At 43.3% G+C, this 19,274-nt stretch overlaps 1 protein-coding gene across 4 annotated transcripts in view; it reads right to left on the minus strand.

Annotated features, from left to right (window-relative positions):
• The window catches only part of LOC134508666 (phospholipid-transporting ATPase ID-like), a 91,159-nt gene that overhangs the window by 35,403 nt on the left and 36,482 nt on the right, over nt 1–19,274 (minus strand). For all 4 annotated transcript variants that reach the window (XM_063320548.1, XM_063320547.1, XM_063320549.1 and 1 more), the window contains 8 exons: nt 13,220–13,333; nt 10,390–10,488; nt 9,310–9,371; nt 7,725–7,797; nt 7,464–7,534; nt 6,240–6,322; nt 1,620–1,778; nt 564–652 (listed from right to left, as the gene is read on the minus strand). In XM_063320548.1, coding sequence (XP_063176618.1) covers nt 564–652; nt 1,620–1,778; nt 6,240–6,322; nt 7,464–7,534; nt 7,725–7,797; nt 9,310–9,371; nt 10,390–10,488; nt 13,220–13,333 — 750 coding nt within the window. The remainder of the gene's footprint in view (nt 1–563; nt 653–1,619; nt 1,779–6,239; nt 6,323–7,463; nt 7,535–7,724; nt 7,798–9,309; nt 9,372–10,389; nt 10,489–13,219; nt 13,334–19,274) is intronic.

Consider the following 19,274-nt stretch of genomic DNA (forward strand, 5'->3'; position numbering starts at 1 on the left):
TCTAATTTGAGGAGAGTGCCTGCTGTATAAGATTAGTGTTCTCAAATTTCCCAGCTGCTAAAAACACCAGTTTCTGAGTATTAATGAGACCATGTCTAACATTTTACCCTAATGTGTTAAGTCAGAAGCTGGCATCTTGTAAATTAAAAAAATCAATTACCAAGTCCTGTGCAGCTATCACCAAAGATGCCAAGAAATTAGAAAGAAAAGGGAGAACCGGTAATGTTTATTTAAATAGAAAATGACAAAATTACTAGGGCAAAAAAGGCATTTGCGGGCTTCAAAGTGATTCTCACAAAAAAAAATAATATGCAGAGCAAGGGAGAGCAGAGCAAATTAAAAGCTCGGAAGAAAGGTCCTTAACACTGTCAATGTTATGGCCTTGCTTTGCAAATGTGCTGGCAGAGGCGCTGCAGAACTCAAGCTGCTCATAAATTATTATATCATTTTTCTTTTTATCATTAGTCCCTTCAGATATTCCCTTATTTGTGTGGACAAAGAGGTGGAGCATCTGGAAATGATGAATACATCTGAAGAAATGAAGCTACATTAATCAGACTTACCACCAACACAAGGACATTCATGAGCCGATCAATGCTCGTCCGTTTAAAAGTTGTTTTTCCGCTGTTCTGCATTAATTTTGTGTCTGGCCCTGGAGATGAAACACACTCATGAATTTTAGCAATAAAGTTTAGCCGTTCTAAAGCACAATCCTTCTGAGGCCCCGCTGTGCTTTACAACGTAAATACCCATCGCAGCTTTCTTGAAGGCAGGTACATACAGTTTACGGTGCCAGTGGGAAACTTAGGCCGAAAAAGGTTAAGTCACTTGTCTTAGATTATATGGAGGGAGTCACAGAAAGTCATTAATTCTAAATTTTGATCCTGCGCTCTTCTTTGAACTCCCTTTCAGGTTTAATTACTTTTCACAGAATACCTGATACTGCTCTGTTATTAGTGACAAGTTATACATCATCTCACATGTCTACAGCAGTGTGGAAACAATAGCAGGTCTATGCTCATAAAAAGCATAAATCTAACAGTCTACAATAATATTATCAATTACCCTGATATCCCAATATGGATTAAAATTGCATAGAGATGATGTGGAATTTGTAATTGAATACACTAAGGAGTGAAAAAATTTGAACAAGCCTGGTGAGAGAAAGACTCCAATTGACCCAGTGTGCGCCAGTAAAGGCAGATTTAATTCAGCTTTAATTCTTAAACAGATTTAATTCTTATAGTCTTTCTTATTGGTTGATCAAGGCTACTGTCATGTACTTTGCTGCACGCATTTCTGAAATAAAAGACTACCTCTGCTTACTAAAGCACTTAATCAAGATGGAATTGGATGCTGTAATGTAGCATTTGCAATCCAGTTTTCTCTTATGGACCACTATAAAAAAATCTCAGAGTAAAATCCCCTGTTATATGCATAATTTCTAGCCTATACTTAAGACCAGGGATGTCATGTATTTTTTTGCCTTTGTTCTTGTACTTGGTAGAAACGAATTTTGCAAAGAGAAAGTTTCTTGGTTGCTTTGTGCGTAATGGGTGTGATGTACTTCCACGCTAGTGCTGCTGTGCTCTGCAATTCACGACATTTTTTCTACCTACCAGCATAAATAACGAGACCAAAGCACCACTCTGTGTTCCTAATCGTACAGCCCCTCAGCAACATCTTCTCATTGTCCAGGGCATACTTCTCTCCTCGAAGAGTAAGAGTTCCTGTGAACTTATCCAGTTTGTTATTTGGTGCCTCACATTTGACTTCACCTGTAAAAGGAAGGTAAAAACAAAAAGATGGTGGAAATCTTGGCCCAGAAATATGTGTCAATACTGCATTCTCAGCTGTTCTCCAGAATATGGGGAATACGTAGCACTGTAGCTGCACTCCACTCCTGGCCCTATCATTCCCATCCTGTTTCATACATTTACTGGTGTTTTGCTCCTTACCCACATTCATGTCATAATCCAGTGGACGACAATAAATTTGCATTTATCCTATTCTTTGAACATGTTGGTTTTGTACTCATAGAGTCCAAAGCAAAGTTTCCACAGCTTTTATGCAGGTGAGAAGAAATGTTGAACCAGCAACATACTTTCAGTCCTTTCACAGAAGTTCATGGTGGTAGGATGTCACTGGATAAGTTTAGACAAAAGTGCTGACCTCACATAATTCCTATTCCATTTTCTTTAAAACTGCAGGAGACCAAGCGAGAAAAATCATAGCCTGAAGCCTGCAAGAGAGTAATTAAGTGAGGTGTCTTTGTTCACTGGTTTTTAAATTTAATCTGTTTTATTCCTTAACTCCCAGAGGCACATAAAAAACCACACTCCGCACTCCTACCTTTGGCCATGCAGCTGACAGTGTAAACGATTGGAGAGCCTGTTTCTATTTCCCTGCTTTATATTTATTTCTTGTAATAAAATGTGTTCACACAAAACTGTAAACTCAGATACTTTGGTATAAAAACTATTTTAAAAAAATAAAGAAATAAATAACAAATCAACATTTGCACCTGAGATCTAAAGATTCAAAGCAGAGCCCTGTGGATGTGTTGAAAAGAACTGGAAAATACAAACACGCCTCATTGAAAGGGATTCCAGGAGTTCAGTCTGTTCAGTTAATCAACAGGAACATTAAAGTTATTTTGGTCGCAGGCTGCAAATATCTACTTAAGAACTAGCATTTGCAGAGAATGCGGCTCTTCCAGCTGTTCTCAGACAAAACACACCAGGCTCAAGAGACTGGAAGCAAAATCCAGAGAAGTCCAAAAGAAAAGTACACCTTTGAACATTGTGGTAGACTCCACCAATGCAAATTTTAAAATCAAGAATGGGTGCTCTTTTCATAGAAAAGTAGCTCTGCTGTAGCACAGGCAAATCGCCAGGCTTGAAAGATGAAGCAATTAGGAAAATCTGTGACACATGTGACTAATATCTATGCTGATCTTCTATTTTATCATGTAGTTAATCCGAGAACAATCAGACATGTACTCCGTAATTTCTAAAAGTCTACAGTAACCACACCTGTCTCACTACAGCCCCTGCAGCCCCTTGGAAAGCACAAAGAAACTAGAGGCTTTGCAGTTTGCGGTGCAACCTGAAACACAGCACCATGAGACTTTGGTGAATGAAACCCAAGGCATGGTCCCCCACCAGGAAGACTGTGCGTCTCCTCATGCCAGCTGTGGGACAATGCTCAAGTGAATACCTTGCATGTCCACATCCACATCTGCTTTCCAGTAAGCGTGTGGGTCAGGATTACTGATATGCTGATTTTGAGTTCAGAAGAGATTCATAGAATCATAAAATAGAATCATAGAATGTGTTGGGTTGGAAGGGCCCTTAAAGCTCATCTAGTTCCAAACACCCTGCCATCGGCAGGGACACCTCCCACCAGACCAGGCTGCTCAAAGTCCCATCCAGCCTGGCCTTGTACACCTCCAGGGATCCACAGGTTCCCTGGGAAACCTGTTCTGGTGCCTCACCACCCTCACAATAAAGAATTTCTTTCTGATATCTAATCTAAATTTCCCCTCTTTCATTTTAAAACCATAACCCCTTGTCCTATCGCTACACTCCCTGATAAAGAGTCCCTCCCCATCTCTCCTGTAGGCCCCCTTCAGGTACTGGAAGGACACTATAAGGTCTCCCCGGAGCTTTCTCTTCTCCAGGCTGAACAACCCCAACTCTCTCAGCTTGTCCTCATAGCAGAGGTGCTCCAGCCCTCTGAACATCTTTGTGGCCCTCCACTGGACCCGTGCATCCAAATTGGACCAATGACAAAAAAAATGAGATGCTGTAGAGATTCACTCAATATACCTGCATTGACCGCAGTAACCCTGCAGCTGAAGATACCTCAGAAAGGCACCATGCCTCCTGTCACCTCCTCTCATTAACAGCAAGAAGATATCTGTAATGCATTTCACCTGAAAGAGTTAAATACTGCCAAGACTACATGTGATAAGTACTAAGTAACTGAAAAATACTGTTTCCTTTCTCATCTCCCAGTTCCCCAAATCAAATAAAGAAGTTCAGCATTTTGCAAGCATCTTCCTTATCTGAACCATTGCGATGTCAACAAACATCGTAACTCACATTAAACATTCCACTGAGTGCCTGTATTAGCTGCTCAACCCTTTCCTCTCTTCCTGTCTCAAGAAATAATTAGATAAAGAGTTACATAAATATTTAAATACTTCTACAGAGGTTTGCTAAGGGAAATGCAAGGTTGGGTCTGATTCCAGGCACTCTTCCCAGTACTCTGCCAAATATAAATCATCCTGGGAAACATTTTATTCATTTTAAGTATTGCAAAGAGGCCACTTTTATTTACAACATAACTAAAATAGAGATTAAAGGACAAATAAATATTTGACAAAAAAGTTTGAATTTTGCAAAATATTCTGAAACATTTTTTTAATTATGCACTTTCAAGAATGCAGTATACTTAGATAAGCATTACACAGAAAATGCTTGAAACATTATTTAAGATTAAGATTTTGCTTACAAATTGGTATACAGTGCAGCCTCTTCAGGAAAATAATTAAGGCATGCCACTCTGGCTATTAACATAAAGCAAACTGCACCTGTAAAAACATATTTCTCAAGACCTAAAACACTCAGAACCTCAGCCAGCACGTCGTAGAAATCCTGCTGCACTGATCTAACACTCAGCTGAGACCACACACATTATTGCATAAAACCCCAACTTAGAAAGCAAGGCAAAAGCCCATGCCTTTGGATTGCTCTACCAGGGACCATACCGGCTATGCTAACTCTCTGCCACGTCCCCACCGTTCGGCCTGGAATCATCTAGTTATTTCGAAGGAAATATTTTTAAAAAATTATTTTTCCTCTTTATCTAAAAATATTTCCTGAGAGGCTGGAGTCCTTGAGATGTTCCAAGGACAGCAGCACTCACTCCACCCATTTCCATACTGACTCTTGCTGTAATCCTGCCCTGGTACTTAAGGCAGCAGGGCACCGTGGAGAGTGACTAACACCACTTGGTCTGTTCCCCATCCTCTCTCTCCAGGCAGATGATGTGTGAGCATGGAGTATTCTGATTTTGACAGGTCTGGCTTCTTTCCATGTATGTGCTGCTACATATTCCCTGGTATCCAGTGACAGGACACATGGGAACGGTTCAAAGCTGCACCAGGGAAGGTTTAGACTGGACATTAGGAAGCATTTCTTTACCGAGAGGGTGGTCACACACTGGAACAGGCTTCCTAGAGAGCTGGTCGATGCCCCAAGACTGTCAGTGTTTCAGAGGCATGTGGGCAGTGGCCTTAATAACATGCTTTAACTTTTGTCAGCCCTGAAGTGGTCAGGCAGATGGACTAGATGGTCATTGTAGGTCCCTTCCAACTGAAATTATTCTATTCTATTCTATTCTATTCTATTCTATTCTATTCTATTCTATTCTATTCTATTCTATTCTATTCTATTCTATTCTATTCTATTCTATTCTATTCTATTCTATTCTATTCTATTCTGTCCCGTTATGTCTCGTTATGTCTCGTTATGTCTCGTTATGTCCCATTCTAAATTTTATATACAAAACGCTGCTAAGAAAGGACACATTGCTTGTTAACAACATCTGCACTGCTCATCTTTAAAGATCTTAAAATGCAGTCTTTTTGTGGCATTGAAAGAGGAGAGAAATGCTGTCAGGGCGAGGCTTCAGGCTGGGAAGTAGTCACTGCCCTGTGTCCACAGAGCTAGTCCTCAGGTCTGCACAGTGTCTGGAAAGTGCTGCTCCTCAGAAGCGAAATGTAATCAATGCATCGGCATTTCTGCATCAATGTAAAAGTGCACTGTGAAAATAATTTGCGATCAGAACTAAGCATGCAGTTTGGGGAAAACAGATTCCACTGTGCAATTACACAAACTCTCATATCGAGGTTCAAGGTGGGTAGACTCAATGGGCACAGATTGATGATAAAGAAAAGTGTGCAGCCAGAAGAATTCCCACCAATGCAGTTCCAGGTCACAGCCATGCACAGCACAGAGAGACCTGCGAGCAAAGGGGGACCTCTTTCTCTACGTATGCTGTTGATATCTGTTGCATGGACTGCAACGCACCCGTTCTGTTTTCCTGCCGCTACATGCAGAGAAGCCCCAGGAGGGAGCAGTGAACAGCCTGGAAGGAAGACTCCCAGGTACTCTGTGGACTCTGGTGTTTGCTCAGAGCCTCTGGAAAGTGAATTTTCCATGTAGACTCACCATTGAACTCCGTCAGTTTCTGAAGATCTTCTCCAAGCTCTGCAGTGACTGTCAGTGCCTGCTTCACCTTCAGGTTTGTTTCACTGCAACAAATAACATGAGACAAAAACATGAACTGAAAGTCATACGTGAACTTAAAGCTTTCCTTGAAAGTCACTTCTGTTCTTGAGCACAGTCTTCTTCCTTAGACAACTGATGGACCGTGCCATCATGTGCCTTTTTTACCTGGCCAAAGTGCGCAGTTGTCTATTTCAGTTGCAAAGACAGGCAGTCCAGAGGAATTCCGGACATGGTACCATGGTACCAAAGAGGGGGAAGTGGCTCTGTCTTCTCAGTTTCACCACAACATGCAAGACCAGGCATCTCATCTCCCTGAGCATCTCCTGCCACTCACACCACACTGAACCCTGAAGTATCTGAGCATATAGGAGAGCTCTGGATCTTCTCCCATGGTATTCTGGTCCTGAAGAGTACTCCAGGACTGCAAAGAAACACTGCATTTGTTCAGGGTCTCCTGAAAGTGCTCCCTGGCACTTGTGTGTACAAGAACTACAAACTCATTTTCAGCAGAAGTCAGATGGAGAAAGTCCAGAGGGCTTTCTGCAGCATCTTGGGAGAGACACAATTTCTTGATCTCTCTGGTGTTGCTTAGTCCTTCGAGCTGATACTAACTTCAGGCAATGCAGAAAAGGTAATGCAAATTGGGTCATAAAGATGAGGTCAGCTCCAGTTTATTCCAATTAATACAAATTAGTTGCAACCCTCTGACTTGTGGCTAGTTGTACCCTGGAGTGAGCAACATTTGGAAGCCTTTGCAGTGTGCATGCATTAATATGGTATAGCAGTCCAAAGGAGATTACTGGAGCTATTCATTGTGAATATCTCACCCAGATAATCTGGCTAAGAGAAAAGACTAAGGGAGATAAAAGAAACAGAAAGCTTCTGCCAGTGACCTGTGATATGGCAGGAACACATTTCTAACTCACTCTCTTAGAAGAACTGTCGGTAAAAATAAAAAGTAAAATCCTCTCCTCACGTGACATTTGCACTGAAAGAGGCAAAAGTATCCACCGAAGATGTTATTTTCAAGATATCGACCCAAAGTTTATTCTACATATTAGGAAACTCTAGCTACCAAAGCTATTGCAGGTAAACTTGCAGGACCCAAGGTCACCAGGGAAGACTTGTCTGCAGTGATTGCACCCGAGGTCCAGGCTCACTTACCCATCCAGTTCAGCTGTCTCGATGTATGTCAGGCTGTGCGGCTCACTGCTCGACAGCAACAGTAGATCGGCCTGAACAGGGACAGACAGACTTGGTGTAAGTTCACACGGTCAGAGGGCACGGCACTGCAATGCTACTTGTGGTTTCTGCACCCTGCAGGTCTCTGGGGCAGTTATCATCACTACTGACTGATTTGCACGTGAGTGATAAGAGTAATTACAGAGACTAACTGTGAACAGGATGGGGAGAAACTGAACTCACCGTCACAAAGTTGTTGTTTTCTAGTTTTATTATATCCCCCACTTGGACATTCATCCATTTTTCGTCCTTTAACCTGCAAGAAAACTCCTGGTAAGTAGGCATATAAAGCAGGGAAAGTAGTACGTTCTGCTCCGCTCCTGAAGCCAGACTGTAGGTGCCATCAGGACTTAGGTTGTTGATAAGATGGAAGTGCCGTGGTGTGTCCTGATGCATACTAAGTTGGGGTGCCATGTGCAGGGTTGAGACCAAGCCCCACAATAGCAGCACAGTCCATGTGCACTGTCCTTCTGTCTGGACTGACTATTCCCTTCTCCTAAAGGCCACATTGTCTCAGAAAAAAACTCCCTACTTTGTGTAACAGACTTCCCAAACACCTGGGAAAATTGCCAGTTGTGTTAGTTTTTCTAAGTGCTATTAAAAGCCAGAGCAGCAGCTCTGGTTCTGTGTGGGCCTGGCTGTCAGGAAGGTCCGTGCAGGTGCTTTGGCCGTGCATGTGCCTAGTTAAGCCTGTGTCCGCAGTGGTCTTCACAGCACTAAGCAAGAAGCATACGCAAACAGCCAGCTCAACTGCAAGCGCCAATGTAACCAAGTCACGATAGCCGTATGTGCAAAATCTAGAGGTGAGAAATATCAAGAGCTACATCAAAACAGGACTGGGCAGCTCAGCCTTGCTTTTTCGATATTGGTGGGAGTTGGACAGGACTCATGGTTCCCAGTTTTTGAACAAAGGCAAAATACTAGAAAATTTCTGTTTCAATGTATGTTTCCTAGACACAGTAACTAATACACAGTAAACTAAGAAACTGGTTTACTTAGCAGAAAGCACAAAAATTATGTTCCTATTCTTCACTTTCCAGTTATATTTTTAACTGTTTGATCATCTGTTGGAGTTTACACAACATACTGCTATCTGTAGTATGGAAAAGAAAATCACAAGAGACTTCACAGCTGTCTACAGCTGTGTCCTACACACAGTTGGACTCCATGGAGCTGCAACTAAACAGTACATCTCTCTGCCAGAAAAGCCAAAACCTCCGCTACTTTTTCTGCAGGAAAGAACAGTGCTAGCAGTGCCATGTCCAAAGCACACAGCTGAAATATTTTGAGTATATCTAAGTCAGAAGTGCTACACACACTCTAAGTACTGTGATGTGTATAGGGAAGCTATTCCTGCTTCTTAATTTAAAATAACTTGTTGATAATGCCTAGTTTTGTTTAACGCAGAAATAAGTGCTATGAACATGAATGGACACGGGAAGATAGCCTTGCTTGGCATTTCTAGGGTAAGGAGTAAAATAACACAATACCCTCAAAGTATCACTTATTTAACCATGTATACATTTCCAGGAAAAGAAAGAGTTTACCTTTTGTCAGTACAGGGTCACAGACATAATGTCTGCACTGATTGTGGTACTGTGTCTTCGGTTCATTAATCAGACACACAGAACTGCATGGTTAACTAATGGTGTGAGAGACAATTCAATTTTAAATTGTTTAGTGATCATTTGGAATCACACAGGAAAAAATATATTATTAATGAAATGCTCTTCCCACTCAAAATTAAAGCAAAAACAAAAGGACTTACATGCCATTGATCAGGACCTGGACTGGGCGGTTGTTGACGTGTTTGTCACTTTTGTGTCGATTCTGAAAATTTGATCAGTACATTAAAAGACATTTCCAGGAAACCAAGCACACGACAGCTGTAGGCAGTTCATTAGCTGGCTGAATGGTTCAGGCAGATTAGAATCACAACTGAGTCATATTCGAGCCCACATTTACACTAGTAACATAGGGCATAACTGGACTGCAAAGAGCAACAGGCAACACGGGGATTGCTCTTGGAGGGAAGAAGGAGGGTAGAGCTTTATACGTCACTTAGCACAGTCCGGACTCCGCTGGTGTTGGTTCTGCCCATCACAGTTTCGTAAATCCATTCTTCTGCTCTGATATGGAAAGTGGCCACAGATCTTCATAGAATCATAGAATGGTTCCGGGTTGGAAGGGACCTTAAAGATCACCTAGTTCCAACCCCCCTGCCATGGGCAGGGACACCTCCCACCGGACCAAGTTGGCATTGCTCCCTGGGGGAGCACCGTGCCACCTCTCTCCTGCCCACTTGCAGAGCTGCACCCAGCAGCTAGATAGAGCATCAAAATTATTTCAATAATGAGAGAAAATCACATGCTGAACTCAGCTCTAAAGTCACCCTGTGAAGTCAATGGAACTTCAAACATTACTCTCATGGGGGCAGACTTCGGCCAAAGCTGGGTAAGTTTGAAATATCACACAAGGGTTGTATGCTTCCTTTTTTCTGCCTGCATTGCAGCTAGATGACAGATGAGTTCTCCAAAGTGGAAGCCTAAGAACAGACTTCTGTGCAAGCTTCCAGACATATCTATTGGTGAACACATTTTCAGCCAGGTGAGCAGTTTCAGAGAAAGTCAATGGAGTTGCTGGGCTGCTCAGCAATTTGTAAATTCTAGCTTCTTTTTAGGTAATGAACTATAGATTTGCGAGTCTAATCTCAAATCCCATCTTGGCCACAGACCTGTTCTCCAGCTGCCTACTACTGGCTGTGTTTATCTTAAGCAGTTTGCTTCAGTCATTGTGCTGAAGAATCATGGGCAAACTCCAAAGTACAGGTAAGAAATATAGATCTTACAAAATCATCAATGGCATCCTTGACTCCTGATACAGCCAGCACCAGCACTAGGGGCACCACCGTTGTAAACCAGGCCAGCGAGGAAATCTGAGGAATCAGCTGTAGAAAGAAAAGATCTGAGTTGAGAAATTTCCTGACAATTCAGCAAAGCAATGGAAACAAAACACTGTTTTCTGTGGAAGCTATAGATAACACTTTTCTAAGACTCCTGAATATAGAATAAAGACAAGAAGTGCAGCTCTATCACTTGTATGTGATTCCACAAAGGTAGGACAGCCGGGGAACCCATGCTTTGCTTACAAACCAAGCTGTAATTTAGATTATAAACATGGAGCTGTCAGGAAGTGCAGTGGGTTGCTTTTCTTGTTGTTTGTAACATGAGGATTGTAAAGTCCTCAGTGGTTTTCTCTGCGGGCACTGATATGGGCAAGCCTGCTCTGAGGGATCCAGAGCCAGGGACCAAGGCCTGCTGTGCAGAGACTTCAAATGCTTCTATTTTTTTTTCAGTAACCCTTCACATTTTGCTGAAGTAAACTTCATATCAATAAACAACATACAGCTGTTGCCAGGGCTAACCTTGTTTTTCCAAGAGCAACAGAGCCAGTTTTGTTTCTCACATCTTTAATAGTAAGGGGACACTTAGAGTTGAAGGTGTCCCTGTCATGGCCGCAGTGAGGCAGAGACAGATCTCTTACTCCACCGAAGTTCCTCCCTTCCTCTGGAAGAGTATCACTAATGATGGAGGCAATGTGATACCAGCATCGCTGCGTCCACCAGATTGGATTTGAGCAGCGTCAACTCCATGTGCATTGTGAAGTTAATAGAATCATAGAATGGTTTGGGTTGGAAGGGGCCTTAAAGATCATCTAGTTGCAACCCCCTGCCATGGGGAGGGACATGTCCCAATAGACCAGGTTGCTCAACGCCCCATCCAGCCTGGCCTTGAACACCTCCAGGGATGGGGTATCCACAGCTTCTCTGGGCAACCTGTTCCAGTGTCTCACCACCCAAACAGTAAAGAATTTCTTCCTAATATCTAACCTAAATCTACCCTCCTTCAGTTTTAAACTGCTACGCCTTGTCCTATCACTACTGTCCCTGATAAAGAGTCCCTCCCTATCTTTCTTTTAACCCCCCTTGGAGTACTGGAAGGCCGCTATAAGGTCTCCCTGGAGCTTTCTCTTCTCGAGGCTGAACAACCCCAACTCCCTCAGCCTGTCCTCACGGGAGAGGTGCTCCACCTCCAGTTGACGTTTATGCCACTAAAGCAGCTGCTAAAGGGTGGAGGCTCTTTGGTATTGCTGCTTCTGCTGCACTGTCACAACCCTGATCCTACGAGGCACCACCAAATCCAGACATGAGGAATGATGTTTAGGGGCAAGCACATCCCCGCTCAGATGTGGAGGCTGCCGAGACATGTAACTGCTGTCTTCTCACCTGACTGGGAATATGCATGTCTTACTGGACTGCACCAAAGGAGTGGGGAGGCGGAGTCCCCACTGCCTACCCATCACATCCACTCCTGGTGCAGGAGGAGATACTCCCAGTGCTACAGGGATGGAGTGAGTGGGCAGAAGAGGGGAAAAATCAAGTGGGGGGATATATAAATGTAAAAGCCTAGAAGCTGCTCTCTTCAGCCCACCTTGATGCAGGCATCAGAAAAAGCTCTACGCTTTTATACACAGTAGCTTCTAGATGATCCAGCAAAAGACACGGTGAAATAATTTAAGGCAAATAGCTTGAAATACTGTGAATTTGATAGACAAACAGCTAGAGTGCAGTACAACAACACAGGAACAGTGCTGTGAGCTTAGCTGAAAAGGCACTTTCACTAGCTTCTTGAAAAATATATGTGGGCTGAAATTTTCCAAATTTGTTCCCTGTAAATAAGCAAAGAAGATTGTACATAGTTTGCTACAAGCTTAACAAAATTTTGCCGATACTTTTTTGAGCTGAAATTGAAAAAGAGCATTTGAAAAGGTAATTTTGCAAATGTGTGTGCACTGAAATGGTTGAATTTTAAATAGCATACTTGAAACACAATCAAAATTATACCTTTTTTCTTTTTTTTGATAACGTGTATTCCAGTATGACTCAGCAACAACAGAGTACACTGTATTTATCCATATTCCATCAAAGTGCAAAGGGGCAGAAATCCTGGTATCAATTTCTCCGGTGCGTTCAGCTTTCAGGCAGAGTAGTATTGCCAACAGCCATGGGCAAAGTGCAGCTCAATGCCATTTCGCGCCACAGGGTTCAATAGCGTTGCCAGTGTCTGACAAGCTCCATATTAGACACTGTCCTCACCCTGCTGAGCAGGGAGCAGCAATATTCAGCTTAAGGCAAACTAGCTCCAACCTGGAGCCTTCCTGATGTTAACTCCTTCCTCCCCAGGGAAACAGTACAGGTTACAAATTTGTTCTTCTTCTTGTTATTTCCTTTGAGACTGACAATGGATTTTGCCTTTAAACCTATGGATAAGGGTCAAATTCCTTTTATACTACAGGAGCAATAAGTAATGCAAATCCAAAGACAGCCAGGAGCACTCAGATCTAGACACAAAGGGGTAGTAGGACAGGGCATGAAAAATGTACACAATTTGTTGAAAAATTTAATTACATTTCTTCTTCATTTAGTTCAAACCCTCATATCCAAAGGTAAGAAAGGAAATTGCTTTTTTCCTGCCCTACTTTCTATCTACTTTAAGGTTTTGCTAAGACGCTAACTCATAACAAGGATATGGCTTGCACTTTATTACAATTACCAGCACATAGACTGGCTTTGATAACAGATAACACAATCTGCTAGAAACAGCACAGGGCATTCATACCTGCAAAATCAGCAAGAAAAGAAAGTAAGCATTGGCTATTCGCTGAAACTGTTCAAACAGGTTGAGAGGCAGGAAAGTGAAGAAGTTGTATTTCGATGTCTTAATTGAATTGTTCTGTAGGGAAAAAAAAAAAGGAAAATAAATAGGATTGGTAAAACAGGAAACAAAATTACAGCACAACCCATTTCAAACGTGTTTTTACTTCCTTATATTTAGTAATAGCATTGTTTCCAACAGCAGCTCAAAAAACATCTCCTTTTCCCCCACATAGTTATGCCAAGCCTGGATAAACATAATTTCTCTTGGAACTGGTGAAAACATGATGCCCAGTTTATGCCAGTGCAACTGCAGGTAAATACAGGTACATGTAGTCACTCACAAACAGAGACACATCTTCCCTTTGTTAGTGTCTATACTTACACAATGCACAAACAGAATTAAAAACTGTAACCAAGACACAACTAAGACATTTTTCTGGTAGCGTTTACAAAGCAGCCTTAGAAAATGCGTCCTAGGTCAATTATCAATAACTTGTCTGAGACTTGGAAGCACCATTCGACTGGATAACCAAAGAGGAGCGATGGATTCTCCCAGGAGCAGAACATGACATTATTATTTTCACCTGATTCAGCAGCCTCTCTTGGAGCAGTGGCTTGTTTCTATTCCACAAAGATCACTTGAGTGCGGTCTTGTGCAAACAGCCACTAACACAAGAACTGGCCATTTCAATAAGCAAGATGCAGCTTTGTTCCCTATTTCCAGTTTCCTTTTCTAATTGCAGACGGCCCCTCCAGCCACAAGCAACGTCTGCTCCCCCGTCTTGTCTTCTTCAAACCAGAGAAAGACTCAACCTCGAGATTACAGAACTGGGTATTTTCTTCCACGAAGAGCAGAGCTCTCTGGTCTGATTCGTGACACCTGATAGAGAGGCTCAATCCATCATACTGAGCCCACCAGCTAGGGCTGCCCCTTCAGTATGTTGGTGTGCTAGACTTTTTATGTCAAGTTTATCAAGTACTCATTCATGTTTCGTCTGGGAATCACATATGCCACCTGTTGCAAGCACATCTAAAATTTTACCCATAGATATTCTACAGTAGATGCCTATTAACCCCCTCCCAGGGAACCTAAGGTGTGACAGCAGAAGGAGGCAGATATTACACAGTGCACCTTCATTCACTAATAAATTCACTGGTTCAATGGAAGAGGAAATAGCGACTGTAGTATTGTAATAGCCTTTAGATATTGCTATACTGGTGGGAGCACAGAAGCTACGAGTTATGAATCACAGGCCATTTCCAATCCATGCGTTAAGCCAGGATCCCAACTTCTAAATTGACACACACCTTCATGTTTTTACTATTAGACTATTTACTATTAAGATCACCACCATAAAGTGTGTATGGGGGGAAGCTATTCCATTTTAGGCAGTTACTGGATTTCTGGCTATGTACAGACACAAATTACAGCAACATTCTTCAGCAGTAACTTCATGTTTTAATCCCTTGTACAAGCCAATGAAGAAAAAGAGCAGAGGTGGAAATGCCAAATCCTCCCATTGATTCACTCCCGCAAAAAATGATGTTTATCAGAGATCATCATACAAACAATATTGCTTTTCTCCTGGCATCATGTAGCCATCTCTGGGTGTGGTTAACTCTGCCTGTGATCTAAATGTCATGACACATTGTTAAATTTAGTTTATTTCAAACTTCCTCACCATGGGATATATGCTGCACACAGGCTCCACAGACACTGCTAAAACAGAAGAAATGGAATAGCAGCATCCTCAGCGAACCCAACATACAGAGAATTAAATTACTTGCTTGACGAGCCTGTTTCCACCAGACAAAGAGTCTGGCAGACTTTTTAATAAAAGCTGGATCTAAAGATGCTCCCTGCCCACTAATCTTAAGAAAAATATCACGGCCACTTACTTTAAAAAAAAAAAAAAAAGATAGGACAGCGGCTGCAGGAAAAAGTAAGGGGAGTTGACCTTTGTGCGTCAACAGATTTCAGAAGGTCACATACAACATGGGAAAAACTACTTAGTAAACACTCACTTAAAGTTTATAGAACGTGGCCTGCAAAAATCTCAGAGGGGCATAAGAAAAGAATGGGAGTGGTTTAGTTCAATTCCTGCCTTCTATTTCTATCCATTAATTGCGTCAAGAAAACCACTGAATGAACCAGAGCTATTCATTTTGTTTCCTATTGCCATTAGGCATGGTAAAAACCCCAGACATAACAGCTTCCAAATGCTTAACTGCAGGGATCTGGACATCCAGTATTTTCTCCATAGTATTTCAGGATCATGACTATTGTTTGATACACACCGTCTTTTCAGACACTGGGACACTACAGACCTCAGGGTAAGGACAGAGAGTATCATAGTGGATCTTCTCTTTATTCTAGAATCTGTAATTAAAATGAAGCACCAGAAAAAAAGAATTCCTCGTAATCACTGCGAAGATTTCTCATTCAACAACTAACTTGTTCACGGCCTTCAGGGAGTAAGGGAATTTCAATATTAAATGATAAAAAGAAACTAGGGAAAACTTCAGCTTTTCCAAGTCAAAGCTCTGCATTCCCACATCAAGAATACAGCTGAAGCTCTGTGTAGGATACCACTGATGTTTTCATGCAATAGTCCAGGGCTGTGTGATTTGACAGCTCAGGCTCTCGTTTGACTACAGAGAAATCTCAGTTGGCCTCTGCTCTTGATCTGATCCTATTCCGTGATGCTCGACACCCTAACACCCTGTCACTCCTTTAGAGCTGTACCAGAACCTGACTCTGGGAAGCGAGGGGTACTATGGGAACCTGCAGGACCGCAGTCTGTTAAACAGTCCATACACAGCCACCATTTTACAGAGCGATGCCTCTAACGCATCACCCTGCTTATCTCCCCCATGGTCTGCCTTCAGTGAGGGAGAGTCCCATATGGGAAAAGCGATGGAGAGGAAATATCTTTGAAGCAGGAATTAAGAGGCCTTACAGGAGCTTCTGGTTCTCCTATAGATTTATAAAAATGAAACATCTCAGACAAGAAGCACTACAGATTCCCAAAAATAGGAATCGGGAGCATTACACTTATTCCCAGGTCTGCCCTAGATTTCTGGTTGACCACGGGCAGCCCCTGTGTGCGCCTGTGTCCTGCATGAATAGGCTGGAGCGTGGTTACCCACCGTCAGCCTCAAGCTCTCCAGATGCAAAGCTTGACACGAGAGCAACGTTGTCTGTGGGTGAGGGATTATTCTCATCTGCTCTTTTCAGGGGCTAGATTCACACCTCCTGGAGGTGTGACTCCACCGAAATGCTGTCCCTAAGAATAGTGCTCATCGCGCCACAGTTACACAAGTCCAGATCTGGCGGATGAGCTGTTACTTTGGGGGTGTTTTCAGAAACCTGCCTGTGACGTCTGACTGCGGGCAAATGCTCAGCAGATGGCCTCTACCTTTGTTCGCTGAGCAAACAAATTATCTCCTTGCTATAAAAGTCACTGGAAATAAGAGACAGCGCTGCATTTGTAGCCAGGTTACAGAGGCTAAAGGGTGACACCTGGAAAAGGCAGGGTATGGCAGGGTATTGACCATATGACTTTAGTCCCCTGGCTCAGTTACTAGCAGCTGGACAACCTGGCTCAAAGCAAATCCTAACAAAACCCTGGCCGTCCCAGAGGGAGGTGTTGTGCCATGACACCTGCCAATTTCACTGGTACCTGTGTAGCACAAGGTACAGACCAATGAAGCAGCTGAGAAGCAGAAATGTCTTTCCCAGGTGCTTTGACAAATCCTTGCAAGGAGGTGGCAGGAGAGCAATTCAATGGCACCTTGCTTAACTGCAACAGCGCAATCTGAAAGCATGCAGCTGCCGTAAGCAGCAATGTGACTGCAGGGCTGTGAAAATGTGCTCAAGGACATATTTAATAAATGCGCGTAACAAGGCAAGCAGTGCCACAAAGGCTTTGTTTTCATAGGCAATACAGAATAGCTAGGCTAGATCAGTTTTAAGGCTACCAAGTTCACTGCCTTATTTCTGATGGTGGGTAGCAGCCCCAACTAAACAGAAGACTGAGAAAGGCCAACAGGATGATGACGGGGTTCATCTGGTCCTTGTAAAGATCTCATCCTGACTCCCAGAAGTAAAAGACTGGCCGAACATCAGAAATAAAAGGATTTATATCCAACCCACAGTCCTCTTTCTTTTTTTTTTTTTTTTTTTTTTTTTTGTCAGTTTTGGGAATTTCTTACATATGCAACTCCTTGACCTCCTCCTGGCAGCAATAATAAAGTGAGTTCCAGGATCCCATCACATGTTGGGTATTCCAGGAAAATCTCTAGGAAAATGTGGTAGCTGCTTGTGTTTTCCTATGCTGTTCCTTGTACTTGGAGTCATGCTGTTACAGAGTTGTCAATCTATGTAAATTAGTGTGGTGAGTGTCCTCGTCATGGTGGGACAGAGGAGGACATGGAGGCAGAAAGACATGGTGAGGCTTGACAACCTTGTGCCATTGGTCATGGACAGGCCAATGCACGGGATCTAAAGGTCTTGTCTCTGTCATCTCTTGACTACGTTGTCTTCTCCTCATGCTCAGCTCAGTACCTGAAGCTGCTGCCAGATGGGCATGAGAAGGAAGAGGAGGGCAGAACACCGCTGAGTGGTGCAGAGGAGGCAAACTCCAAACCACTGTACTCTGTTCATTAAGGTCTGGCACAACTGGTCTGCCAAACAGTATGGTAGGAGTTTTGTCTCCATGAGGTTTAAGATAAGACGAAGAGTAGAGGACTCAGTCCAAAGAGAGTTTATGGACTTCACTGCAGCTCATGTCTGGCACAGCCCAGCCTTTCCGTGCCTGTCAGGGCCCTAATGGCCTTGACTTCACTTGGAGCTTCCATCCACAACCCCTGTCCAGGGCTCAGGAGCTCCACCTAAGCCCAGCTCTGGGCTTTCGCTCCTTGACTGAGCTATCATGTAGGAATATCAGCCTCCAGCCTAACATTTGCCACAGTCTACCAGATGGGCCTATCCATCCCTGCCTCCTGGATGAACCTTGCACCTTGCAAGGTCCAAGTCTTGTCTTCAGCCCTGTCTCCCACTGCTCCTGACTGGGGTCCCAAGATGGACCTTGGACCTGGTTCATCACCTCACCTTGTCTGGGATGGGCCCCATTACTAGCATCCTGCCCTGTGCCTCCTGACCAGATGCTGCAGGACTGCATCCTGGTCAGTGAGGGCATTGCCTGCACTGCCCTCGCACCCTCAGCTCCCAGCTCATCCCTTCTCATAGGGCAGCCCTGCTCTGGCTGCTACTGACAGTGCCTCAGCTGGTCTTCGGATGAATCCAACACCTTCCTAAATGCAGAAGGAGCAGTGCAGGTTCCTTCTGTAGCTGTTCCTTCAGGGGTTACTCAGATCACTTTTCTCATGATCAGACAACACTCCTTTCAGCCTTGAGTGTGATGAACAGTGGGAAACATCTGCAAGTTGAGATGGGAAGAGAGGGCAGCCATTGCCACCATCCTGACCACACTGACAAGGTCCTTGAGGATATCCCACCAGGCATATTTTTCAGAAGCATGCAAGTGGAGGAGGTGGAGAAGGGTCTGAGCCCAGTACCAGAGCTCCTTTCTCTCCAATTAAATTTCAAAGAGATAAGAACCCATCTGCGATCCAGCATAGGGCAGTGTGTATTGGCCATAGGAAGTTATATACATCCATCCTGTTTCACTAGAGAATTCATCAGGTGACTAGGGAGAACAAAAGCAGAGTCCAAGCAGCCCCCTCAATGCTGGTCCTGAAGAAAGGATGTTGGTTTGACCCTAGATCCTGATCCAAGATGAAATTTGTCATTGACTCATGGGCCCTGCATTTCCTCTCCTGTTGTCTGAAAGCCAATTTCAAAGTTGTTTTCACAGCCCTTCATGACGTCCTAGGGCAGCTGTGCTAAATTCCAACGTGAAAGCAAAGGAATAAAAGGGAATTGAGATCAGAGCAAACATTAAAAGTCTTCAGAAGAGATTTTCTTTTGTGGAGTGTTGATAGAGAAAGAGCCC

The sequence above is a fragment of the Chroicocephalus ridibundus genome, chromosome Z (genome assembly GCF_963924245.1).
Source record: "Chroicocephalus ridibundus chromosome Z, bChrRid1.1, whole genome shotgun sequence".
NCBI classification, from domain to species: Eukaryota; Metazoa; Chordata; class Aves; order Charadriiformes; family Laridae; genus Chroicocephalus; species Chroicocephalus ridibundus.